Raw genomic sequence first — 13,898 nt, forward strand, 5'->3', positions numbered from 1 at the left:
AAAAAAAAAAAAAAAAAAAAAAAATAAAAATAAAAAAAACATAAAAATAAAGATTTCACTGCGAGACGTATTAAACAGAACGCACGTTTTATTTATTTTTTTTTTTAATCAATTTATTTTTGTTTTCTATTATCCCTTTACAAATAGGGGTAGAATATATCTTTACATTGCTCATACGCATAACTTCGACCGACGGTGAAAACAATTTTTCCATCGCGTATGGAACAGTGTCGGATGGGTTGAAAAAACATAATTTTATCAAACAAGCTCGAACCACTTGTTATACACACACTGTAATGTTTGTCCCCTCGTGCATCAGATTACCGGAAAATAAATACAAATGATGAAAAAAAAAGCTAGCAGCTCTTTGAAATAAAAATTATTGAAACGAAAATAAATGGAGACCGGTGCTATTGCGTTTGTAGCCGAGATCGATGATAAAACGAGCCGCCGGTTTCCTTCCACGCGTCTGTTGATCGTCGCGCCAGGCTTGATCCAGTTCTGCCCGATAAAACGATTTCTCGCGTGCCATTGGAAACCTGTTCGAGCCCCAAACGCAGAAAGATTTACAGTTCCGTTCAAGCGAGGATCGGGATCTGCGAGAAAATAAATAGTCAGTGACATCATTGCTATTTCGTGTCAGACGCTGTTTATCGCGTTTTTATCTAGCGCGACAAGTTTCATGGGGACTGACGGGTGGAGCGTGCACCGGAGGGAAAATATGACTCGCCGCGCGTTCCACATTTTACGCGGTGTATTTCATACGAGCGGACGTAGGATAGGACGCGCGCGGTGAAGTGTCTTAAAAATTTCCCGCGACTAGTAGTCGCCTGGGGAGAAACTTTTCGTCGTGCGAGAGAAATGCTTTCGCCGCGTTAGAGAAATGCTCCTCCTTCGTTGCCGCGCGGGAGTGAAGTCTCGGCTAAGGGAAACTCGAAACGAAACGAAACGAAAGTCCCTATCGCTGGTAAATGAAATTTATTGGATATCGATTGGACGAGATAACCGTAGCTGAAAATGTTTCCATGCCGATAAAAACTCGTAATATCGGAGTTGCCGAGCTATAAAAAGTGTATTCTCTGATAAGCCGCTTCCAAAATTGATCCGACAAAGGTGTCGAGTCTGCCGGGTGTCCGATTGATAAATGTTGAAATTTGATCGGTATCGATCGAGTGTTTCTTATTTGCAGCGAAAGTGTTATTACTTGTATTTGCCTAGATTTACGGGTATATTTACCTAGAAAGGAAAAAACAATATTTCTATTCGGTGTAATTTTAAATGTTGATTTTGGAAGGTGGATGAATCGTTGCAATGTCTAAATAGATTGACGAATTTTTGGTTGCACAAAAGTTTCAAATTCTGATGAAATCTGTGCACAATCCACATATATTTATATTTGCATATATATATATATATATATATATATATATATTCTGATATATATTTTAACATACAAAAAGTTTCAAATTCTGATGAAATCTATGCACAATCCACATATATTTATATTTGCATATACTCTGATTTATATCTATATATTATATATATATATATATATATATATATATATGTAGATCATATTCTGATATACATTTTAACATAAAAAAAGTTTCAAATCCCGATGAAATCTACACACAACATCTCTACATATTTATATCTATATACACTCCGATTGTGAGATAACCTGATATACAAAAAGGTAATTCTGATGAAATCTATTACAACGACACGTCTACTCTAATTGAGACACTAAGTAAGAGTTAAATTAATGAATATTTCATTTCGAAAGATCACCCACTAACATTACACGTTGGACATGTCCTCTGTACTGAGATTATCCATATTGCTTTTCTCAAATGACACCTACTCTTCTCGCGATTCTGTTATGGATTCCTCTATTACGGATTTCCGCGAACGTTTCTTCCGCGAATTGTATTCGAATTTCTGCCTGGTTGCCACGTGAGACGTTTTCACGTTCACGACGTAAGTTTATCGCGACGTTTGCCTCCTGGGACAAATCCCTCCCCCGTGGCGAATGGCGAAAATCTCCGGGCGCGTCGGCAACTATACGTTATTTCCACCGCAGCGGGTGTAGAGTGAATGCACGGTGTGTGCTGGCCGGTTTGCATTGCGGTGCACAGCGTAACGAAGTGCATTTTAGCGCATTAGCCGAAACGCTCTGAAAGCCGCAAAGTGCCGCTTGCGTTAAGAACCGTTTAAACTGCTGCAACAAGCTGCGTAGGGAACGCTGCGCGTGATATAGCCTCTGTGTTGATCGCTGCTATTGAAGACGGTAAGATGTTTGACAAAGACAAACCAACGGTTTCTACAAATTAATTACAACATCGTGTGCGTGCGCAAAATCACGACATAAATCCGTGACATAAGGAGTCGGTGGCTTGGCAATACCGCGAATGGAACTTAACGAGATGACACTCCGAAGCTTTCGTGAAATTGCTGCACGATGTAGAATGGAGATCGTAGACGGATTTTATGAATCAAAGGCATCTCGCGTTTAGTTTTTTTACCTCTTCTGGTTCTACGAATTTTAAACAAGCTGTGTGAGAGTTTGTTCAAAATTGTACCATTAAAATACCGCGAGGGAATTTAAGAAAGCAGTCGGATATAGTTGCACATGATTTTTATATATTAAGTTTCGTTATATGTCAAATCGTATAAATTTCTTTCGTTTTTAGATATTAGATATACGCTTGAAGAATATATGTATATATATATATATGTATATAATTTTTTTGATTTTATAATTTTTTTGATAAAAGTAGAAAATTTGATACAATAGGGTAAAAGCTTTCTTTTTTTTTTTTTTTTTTTTTTGCAAATAATTCCAATGTCAGGAAGAAAAAGAAGAACTTTCGTCCGCAAGCTTTCGTGCAAGGGAGAACCTTGATTTCGCGTTCACCATTTAATATTTCATCGGGAGCTGACGATCGAGCTTCTTCCCTCCTCGGGGATAAAGGAGCCACAAGCGGAAAAGCGCGAAGGGAACCGCAAGAATGCTGGCACAAAGAGACTCGACGAATTCCGCGATCGATTCAGTTGGTCGACAGCTGAATAGAACAACGAAGAGAGGAGAGGAGACAGAGAGAAAGAGAGAAAGCGCCAAGCTCCCTCGGTTCATTCGATTACAACGGCTCGATTGTGATCGAGGTCAGGAGGTACCCGATGCACTTCTAGCTTAACCCGAGATAACTCCGAGGGGTCTAGCCTTCTTCCTTCTTCTTGTTTCCACGATGGTGCTCCTCGACGCTTCACGGAGCATCTCGAGAATACATACTTCACTCGGGGAGGGAACTTACCGCGGCTACCACGGCCCGGTAGATACAGACGCTGATTAATCAGCGACCTTTCTTTTTTTTCTTTTTTTTTTTTTCTTTTTTTTGTTTCCTTTTCATCGGAGCGGAGTAATCAAAGGAAGGAGTTTCGCAAATTATCGAGCGATCGGCACCGATTCTCCACGATGAACGACCCTGGGAGATTGATGAGTAGCAAGCAACTTCTACGCGGAATAATTGATGCGATTAAAGAGTGTTCGTTTCGCGTTTACTTTTCCAAGGGGGGGAGGGGTGGGCATTATCCGGTAATCTGATTCGCGTTCGTTACGCACGTAAAGTGATGGTAAACGAAAACTGCTGGTATTTATGGAAAATATTCGTTACCTTTGTTAATTGCACGTTACGTTCGGATGTAGGTTTGATTAATATCTGAAAAGAATATCATTAAACTTAATTTCGGGATAATTCGTAGTTTCTTTCGAAATGAACAGATAGTGAATTGTAGTATTCTATATCTTATATTTTGTATATATGAATTTGCTTCGATGTATATAATCTCAATGCTACGCAATCGTTTCGAATCTTTCATTTTGCGATATCTTGTTGGAATCATTCGATAGTCGCACTAATCATCGTTGTAAATTTAAAAATACAGAAAGATGAGTTACTGTTGCAAGTTAATCTTTAAGAATACTTCTTATCTCAAATACTAGATAGCACCTTGGAATCTACTATCTGTCACTCGTTTGTTCGCCGATAGTCTCCGCTGCTCCCAGAACGCTTTGCTTATTTTATCTTTTTGTCCAGCTTCCTTACGATCGTTTCGCGATGTCTGCTCTTGTTTCATGCACATTTGTATGATAAATCATTTCGCGATTGGATATCGAGGATTGTTTTTTTTTTAAATCGTTGAGTTTGAAAGGAAGAACAGGGATAAATACTATATGGCGAGTGATTTTAGGTTCGATCATTTAGATTTCTTTTATTTTCTTTTTTTTCTTTTCTCATAGTTAATCCTACTTTCCTCGAGTTTACCTGTTTCGAAATTGATACTACGTTACAACAAAATGTGTCATTGAAACATACATATATTTTAACTTCTTGCGCTGAAATGACGTGCCACGCACGTCGAGAATTTTTTTGTACCAAATTGCAGCATTTTCTCAGTTTTAAGTATATTTAAATGTAACCCAGGCAAAACAAACGATAAGTTTATTACTTTTTGATCATTTCCATCCAGCGATATCATACCGACGAGTTCAAAAGTAAAAGAAAGCGACGAATTATTGTATATACCGGTTCGATCACTCGTTATGGTCTGCGCAACCAGTTGCCAACGCGCAAGGGGTTAAACCTAGTATTGATGCTACAATATATAAGAAATATATAATTATACGATTTGTACAATTATATTAAATGTAACCCAGAGAAAACGAAGTTTATTACTTCTTAATGATTTCCATCTATTGATATAGCGACGAGTTCAAAAGAAAAAGAAAGCGACGAATTATTGTATATACCGGTTCGGTCACTCGTTATGGTCCGCGCAACCAGTTGCCAGCGCGCAAGGAGTTAAACTACTATTGATGCTACAATATATAAGAAAAAAGAAATATATATATATATAATTATACGATTATAAATATATATATACATATATATATATATATATAATTATACGATTCAATAATTTCCATCCAGTGATGTACCGACGAGTTCAAAAGAAAAAGAAAGCGACGAATTATTGTATACGGTTCGATCACTCGTTATGGTCCGTGCAACCAGTTACAAGCGCGCAAGGGGTTAAACCTACTATTGATACTACAATATATAAGAAATATATAGATATATATATTTATATACGATTTGTACAATTATATTAAATGTAACCTAGGCAAAACAAATGATAAGTTTATTACTTTTCAATAATTTCCATCCAGTGATGTACCGACGAGTTCAAAAGAAAAAGAAAGCGACGAGTTATTGTATACGGTTCGGTCGCTCGTTATGGTCCGCGTGCCAGTTGCCAGCGCAACGGGTTGAATGTTAAAAAATTTACAACGATCGGAGTCGGCCAGTTCGTCATCGCGTAGCAACCGTAGACAGCCGGTCTCTTCACGGTTTTGTCTTTGTCGATCGATTTCCATCGGTTCAACAGAGAGATACTCTCTCATCGGCTAACGTGACTCTGCTTGTAGGGGAGCGTATCCGACACGATCTACAGGTCGGTCGAAGGACAACGCTTGCGTAGGCAGGATAACTGCGAATGTAGTTAACCGGACACCCTCTCTCCCTCCTTCTATACCTCTCTTTAGGCCACACGTGCAACGTCGATGGGATATATCCACGTGCACTTGCACGCACACACGTGTATACGAGAGAGAAAGAGAGAGAGAGAGAGAGAGAGAGAGAGAGAGAGAGAGAGAGAGAGAGACTCGCAAGTTCATAGTTTCGGTTGTAGCGTGTAATCCTCGTGGACACCGCAAACATGTAATTAACACTTGCTCTCTCTCTACGAGCCGCTGCAGTCAGTCGAGATCGTGTTGACTATACCCGGTCTCTCGACTGTACGCCCGTGTAATCGTGTGCGCATGCCGGCCAACCTAACGAATAAGACCTGCTCTCTCTCTCTCTCTCTCTCTCTCCGTATGTGCTTGCCTGCTGTGCACCTACCGGCATGTAAATGTTCCGTCAGTTTTGTCGAATTTCGCTGTACGAGTTGCGGAATTGCGGAATTATTTTGCACGATGTTTTTCGTTTGACTTTGAACGTTGGAAATGATCGGAGAGAGGATATGAAACGTTGGAGATCGTCAGAATGGACACGAGTCGCTGGAAAGTTGGTCAGTCGATAGCGATAAGATTGGGATTCTTTTCGTTGTCTTTTGATTTTCAAAATTGTTGAAGAATTATATATAGGCTGAGTCGAAGAGTGATGGGCCCACTTTTTCTTTGGAAGAATTATTACATTTTAAATGTAATCGCTCTACATTTTAAATATAATATATTTGATGTTACATCTTGATATATTGTATACAATATAATTTATTGCATCCATTATATATAATATGACCTACATCTTAAATATAATATAATCTAGTGTAATATAATTTAAAAAGAATATGCATCCATTATGTATAATATATGATCTAAATATAATTATATATAATATGATCTTAAATATAATATAATTAGTACAATCTAATATAATCTAAAAAAGAATATATATATATATATTTGTAAAAATACACATAAATTTATAATGCCACAAACTGACAATCAAAGGATAATCATAAACTTACAAGACAAAGGAAATAGAAATTTCATTCAATGCAAAAGGCCGTTCCACCCTGTGTGAAACGTTAGAAATTATTAGAAAGGATACGAGTAGCTGGAAAGTTGATTGGCGAACGAATGTGGTGGCGACAAGGATAATTGGAAAATTGAGACTTTCGGTTGTTTTGGAAAATGTTTGATCGTTCTCCGGTGGTTTTTAATCTTTCTAATTTTAGATATTACTCGAGAATGTACGATAGACGTTAGAGATTATTGGAAAGGATGTACGAATGGCTGGAAAGTTGGTTAACTGTGAAAGTTGGAACGTAGAATGGTGGAATCGGTTTAACACATTTGCATCGCGATTGTAGATCGCACGTATTCGGCTCGTATTATCAAAGCCTATACCACCGATCGTCCGTAGTTCATCAAATCGTTCGTAATTTGTCCCGGTTTAAATATTTATCATTCTCTATTAGTATTAATTGATTATAATGAAATATCAGAGTACAAAGGATAACGTGCATTAATAAATATATTAATGGTATTAAATATTAATTATTAATATTATATGCTAATATTGGATATTAATAAATATAAAATTTCTAGTAAATCCCTGGCCGCGAATTATTCCGCATTTGGAATATTATTCCCCGCTTCGTGATACGAACACATTTTAGTTTATAACACACATCATGTTCTGCGATATAGCCTTACCTAACACCAAATATGGAAACTTCGGAGTAAAAGAATCAAAAATTATTCTGACCTTCGAAAGTTATCTGTAGAATAACTGATTGAACTCGTTCTTTACATTTCCATAATATGCTCGACGTGTTTTGATAAAAAGCACGAAAGAAGCGAAAGAAAAAAAAAAAAAAAATGAAATCAGTTACGACAGGGAATATAACAGAGTAGATATTTAAGAGTCATATCTCACAGTAGAATCAAGGAAATTATACAACTTTGTCCGAGTACAAAATTCTCGTATAATTCATACAGTGCGTAGCGTTAGGCAACGAAATTACACGACCGTTTCGTTTAATCCATCTTCCAGACAACTGCCTACGGAAAACGAGTTTCACCGCGAATTTCGCGCGGTGGAACTTTCGAAAAATCGATACGCTGTGTATACACCAGCGATCGCTAGAAAACTTAAAACCTATGATTTGCAAGTCTCCACCGGTGCATGAAAACTCGTTCGAGCCACGAACCATCTATCCAGCCCACGATCGATCGAACGGGCTCTACATATTCCTCGCGCATAACACACATTTCTCCTTTCTATATTATCTCAAACGTTCCTTTGCCTATCCCCAATAACGTTCGAAATCACGTTCGAGTTACCGCAGGAAGGCCCCGTGTCAACAGTGTTGTCCCCCTCCCCGAAAATCCGGTTCGAAACTTTCGTCATATTTTTCGCGCTCGGGATCACCTCCAGAATCGTTTCCAGAGCAGATACAATATTTCTCTTTCAGCGGCAGAAATTCAGAATCGACGCGAGGATGTACAAATGCGAATAATTTTCTGGAAAAAATGTTTCGGATCTGTCTGTCGAAATTCTTCTAGGGAAAAAGTTTTTGCCGCGTTTTGACGCTTTCGCACAAATTTAAAAAAATGAACGACGATGGTTTAAGTAATTTAAGTAAAATGAATGGAACACGTGCAAGTCATATGTGTGCAGATCGATTTTAATAAACTAAACAAATAAAATAAAAATTATACTATATATATGACTATACTATATTATACACTATGTTATAGCTATATTATATACTATATTATAGCTATACTGTATTATAATTATATTATATTATAGCTATACGGTATTATAATTATACTATATTATAGCTATACTGATTATAATTATACTATATTATATAGTATATTATAGCTATGCTATATTTTAATTATATTATATTATAGCTATACTGTATTATAATTATACTATATTATAGCTATACTGTATTATATACTGTATTATAGCTATATTGTATTATAGTTATACTATATTATAATTATACTATATTATAGCTATACTATATTATAATTGTACTATATTATAGCTATACTATATTATAATTGTACTATATTATAGCTATACTATATTATATACCTATTATATACATATTATAACTCTACTATATATATATACATATACATATATATATATATGTATATATATATATATATATATATATATGTATATATATATAATTCAAAAATCTTCTTTTAAAGTATCAAAAACCATTCAATCAGTTTTATTCTATTTTCAACCGTATTGGAGTCGAGTTAGCATTTCTAGTATATTATATCTATCCCGAGGAATTAAAATCCATCTATCTGCAAGTGATTTGTATTTAATAATTTTTAACTTCATAACTAACTGAGCTGCCGATATACCTGTCTATATTGTTCTTCAAAAATCGAAACATAAAGGCAAAAACAATTTCAATTTCGATTTTCTCTCTCAAGCTTACAAATACAGTAACGCGACATGATTTACCTTACTGAAACAAAATGTTATGCATTGAAATCTACTACAATTACCTTGCCAACTCTTACAATAATTACCATTACATCAATCTGCTAAAAATTACTGGCTAATTAACTTTAATTTAAATTTTGATCAATAACTTGTCCTAAGACCGGGGGTCGAAAATCCTTGTCAACAAGCAGTCTCGGTGCACGTTACCGTGGATCGCGGAGCGAGAGGCAACGTCGTAAATCGTCGGTCTTTCGAAACAACAACGGAGGGAATTTCCTCGAGCGGCGGTGTGGTGGTGGGTGAATCGCTCGGAATCGCGGATTCCCTGGAGAACAGCCGGTCGAAAACCACCTGCCAGCGAAATCTTGTTATCGCGTTGCGTTACGTTACGAGTTACAACATTGCGGGTTTATCCACGCGTGCGTGATTGCCGATGGCGTTTAGGTGTCTTTCGCTGTTTACTGTATGCCAGACGGAGCGAAACAAACGGTGCCGCGCGAGATCGTCTCGCCCCGCCTGGCCTCCTCTTGCTACGCCTGTTTGATTCCCCCCTTTTCTTCGCCAAGCCCCCGCAAATCGGCTAACGCATTACTTCCTGCATCCATTCGCGGTGCTCCTTCGCCGGTGAACAGCTGTGTGAAATTAATTATTCACCGGCGGGCATTGATGCGTATTCACGTCGCGCGCTATGCTCGGCTTCCGTCGCCTTCTCTATTTTCTTTCTCCTCTCCACCACCCTTTTTTTTCGACAAATTGGCGACCACAGGTGGAGAACAACAACAGGTGAGGATGAGTCACAGTTCTTCTTGGCGAAAGAAACATTTTTGTTTTTTTAATTTGACAGATCGTCGATTGATTTTGAGAATGGCACGTTGGCTCGTTTGTACTGAAGTTGTTCTTTCAATTTTATCTGTTTTTCTATCGGACGACTTCTTCCTCGCTTATTTTCGCGTCGCGGCTAGTCTCATTGTATTTTAAATTATTGCAAATATATAAAATGAGCTTCCTTAATTTAATTTTATTAAACATAAATATAATTATAATTATTAATTATTATTAAATTAGATACAATATAAATATAATTTTTACTAAATATAATTTAATATTCGACAATTAACTTTTCTACAGTTAATATCAATTGGTGTAAATAAGAAAGCTGCAGTTAAAAGTGAAAATTAATTTTGGCGGGCATTTTTAAGTATATTCAATATTGAAATACTACAGGGATTGATTTAGTCACAAGAATTTACATAAAGTTTATAAAATGTCAACCACTTCTTAGAAATGAATGTTACAAAAAATTTACATAAAGTTTAAAGTGTCAATAATTTCTTAGAAATGAACATTGTGTGTGTGTGTATATATATATACTCACTAAAATTAATTTTCACTTTTAATTGCTGCTTTTTCTTATTTACACCAATTGATATTAACTATAGGAAAGTTAATTGTCAAATATATTAAATTATATATACATATATAATATTATATATAAAATTTATTTTATTTTATATATATATATATATATATATATATATATATATATATAATATATGAAATGAAATAAATTTTATATATAAAATTATTTTATTTTATAAATATATAATTTTATACATAAAATTTATTTTATTTTATATATATATATATAAAACATATAAAATTGTATATATATATATATATACATAAAATTAAGGAGAAAAAATGTCAACTTTTTTTTATTGAACCGTAACTAGATGTCCAATTATTCATGCGCGATAATAAAAACGTCAACGTAGACACGTATTCACACGTATCTAAATTCTCTTTTACTTTTTTTAAATCCTCCTTGTTCTCGTCTTCTCTTTTAATTTTCTCTTTCTTATTCGCTCTCCTTTGAAACGAATCAAATTCTCCGTACCGAACCTTGGCCGATTCTCCTTCGAAGAAGAATCGAAGACTTGATGAATATCAATGGCGTTTAACGAGGATTTGTCTCGCGTGGTTTGATAAATGAAACTGCAATTGTTTCGATGGCGAGGGAAAGAGAGATTTTTAGCATTGGGTTACAATGGTTTTTTGATTTCAAAATACACGGAGACTGTAACGACACACTTGGAAACAGTATTGTACAATTTTAGGTTACCGGGCAAAATTTATTTCTCATCGGTATCGATAGAAGAAAAGGTCTAATAATACGCGATCCTCCGTCCGGTAGTTTTCGCATAACACGCGCATAACGATTAATGGGGGCAAAGTTTAGACTGCAAAGTTTGCCCGTGTTTTACGTGCTGTTGCGTTATAATGTGATACCACACACGTTTTAGTTAGATATTCCAACCGCTATATTCCGCTACTTTCGCGGAATTAAGCCCTAGTTTATTACTGTGAAATCCGATAACTATTTTTTGGTGTTTAACTTGCAACATACGAAATCAGCCCCAACTTTGCCAATTAAAATATACCTGTAACTTTATAGTTACGTTTCATAAAATTTATAAGCTAAACGGATACACCGCGTAATATTAAAGGAAAAATGTTGAATTATTTTGCGAGAAATGAAATTTTCGTCTTTTATACTTACGAACAACTCTGTTTCTGTTATTACAAAGATAACTCAGACACGGTTAATTTGTTAATCAATTCTTCAAAATTATTCAGACCCGAGTGTGTCATTTATTTCGAAACGATCACTTTGTTAAATTGCCATCGTTCCAAAACGAATAAACACTTGACTCTGAATAATTTTTCGAAATTCACCGAGCAAACGAGATGCCGTAAATATCGGAGAAAAATTAGCGCGAGATCATTTGCCAGCAAGAGTGAAAGATTGTGGCGATTAAAATCGTCTCGTGACAGCCGCGAGCTTTGTTTACGCGGTTGGGGCAAATGACATATGTATTTCGGGTATTCGTAGCACAATGTTACCAGTATCGCGGAGTGTTCGATGAACATCTGCCAGACGCGTGCTTTAAGAAATCGAAGACAATAAAGAAATAACAAGATCATTAATTTAACCGCTGGATTATTAATGTTTCTCTGTGGTGGATTTATTGCAGGGACCGCCGCAACCTGGACAGCAAATTAAATTCACAGTCGGAGAATCCTGCGATAGGATCAAAGAGGAATTTAACTTCTTGCAGAACCAATGTCACGCGTAAGTGAGACACATCTTGTACCATAATTAATTGAGAAACAATTTCCTGTCGCGCCTCTTTAACGCGTTATCATTGTATTCATCACTCGAATACACTGATTCAATTTTTTTGGTTACCGTCTATTATATATGCATGATACAACGAATTGTGTTTATTATTTTATATATACTTATTTTATATATACATTATTTTATATTATATACTTTGTAATTATATATTGTATTTATAATTAATTTATGCAGATACGAGTGTATGGTTTACACTAGCACTTAACACTAGAATTACCAAAATGGTCAAAATGACCAATTTACAATTTTTGTTGGATATTTCACAGATTGTAGAACAGTATATTTTTATTTTAGAGATTTTGAATGAAATAGAAGCTCGTGCACTTTATTTTTTTATTTTTCATGTGCTTTCGTTTTTCATTTTTTTCTGATGGAAATTTTACGTTTCAACGCGCCGGTAGTTTCTGGTGTTGATACACATTGGAGGAAATTATTCAATATTATTTACAATAGCAGTTACAAATTACACGGAAATTGCAAGTATAGAAACCGATTCGATTCTAATTTAACTTGCGAAAGGCAAACATGAAAATCTCTGACCTCGCTGACGAGTCACGTCGCTGAATGCGAACGAAAATCAAAATCGCCAAGAACCGCGACAAGAATAAAAGAGAAGCGGGGGGTACAAGTGCCCTTTCGGAGCAGCGATATTAAACTAGAGTCCGCGGTAAAGGCGAAAGTTAATTACAACGGGGCGTAAGTGGAACATAAGAACAATCATCCGGAGAAATTCTGACTGGAGGTCTTTGTACCCTTTGCCAAGTCACCTTATTACAGTTCCTTTTCTTTCCTTTTCTTTCTACCCCACTCTCTTCTTCGAGTTCCAAGGGAATTAATATTAAAAAAGACTGGTTTGCGAGGCTAATCCGAAAAAAAGAAAAAAAAAAAAAAGAAAAAAGAGTGCCCCGACTCGAATAAGTTTATTAAATCGCGCGACCGAAAACAAAAGGATGGAGTAGACGAAGAGGACAAGGAAGAAAGTGTTGAGGGCAGAGAAGGTGAAGAAAAAAGGGTGAGGGGTGGGATTGGGGGGGGGGGCAAGAAGAGCCGTAAAACGATTGAAGTCGAGCCGGCACCTGCTCATCAGCCCTTTCAGCTTCTCTCCTCGGGCTCTTCTCCTTTTGTCTGCAAGTTGCATACGTAGCCGGCAGCTATCGGGGCAGCTACCAACCCCGTCGCGCGCGCGGATCAGAGAAAGAGCCTGGGAATTCGTGCAGCTGCTGCTTCCTTGGCTTTGCACGCGATAGCACACAAAAGCCATAAGTGATTTACGACAGCGTGGCTATTGGCAGACACGTAATGACACCCGTGCGCCGCGTAGCCACCGCGGAATACGAAATTAAGGAAGCCTCGATCCTCGCTGCTGTTGCATTTTTCAGGCGTTTCGCCGATCGAAACTTTCATTGTTCAGTACAAGCTGCAACTTCCCAGCCGGAAGTTTCCGAGTTTCTTTCTTTCTTTCTTTCTTTCTTTCTTTCGGTCTTTCTTTTTCGTCGTCTCTCTCTCTTTTTCATTTTTTTTCCTTCTTTTTCTTTTTTTCCTCTTTGAAGTTGGCAAACGTACACGGCATTGTTCTCTCTGTCGATGACGCGCGGGGTATAAGAGCAGTGCCGCAGAGAGACGATAGATGCGATATTTCAAAC

The 13,898-nt window shown here is 36.6% G+C and overlaps 1 protein-coding gene across 1 annotated transcript in view; it reads left to right on the forward strand.

The window, feature by feature from the left end:
* LOC122536710 overlaps nt 1-13,898 on the forward strand; it is a 45,204-nt gene that overhangs the window by 21,564 nt on the left and 9,742 nt on the right. The window contains exon 2 of the mRNA XM_043669286.1: nt 12,089-12,186. Within this exon, the coding sequence (XP_043525221.1) occupies nt 12,089-12,186 (98 nt within the window). The remainder of the gene's footprint in view (nt 1-12,088; nt 12,187-13,898) is intronic.

Source organism: Frieseomelitta varia, unplaced genomic scaffold (genome assembly GCF_011392965.1).
Source record: "Frieseomelitta varia isolate USP_RPSP 00005682 unplaced genomic scaffold, Fvar_1.2 scaffold_867, whole genome shotgun sequence".
Taxonomy (NCBI): domain Eukaryota; kingdom Metazoa; phylum Arthropoda; class Insecta; order Hymenoptera; family Apidae; genus Frieseomelitta; species Frieseomelitta varia.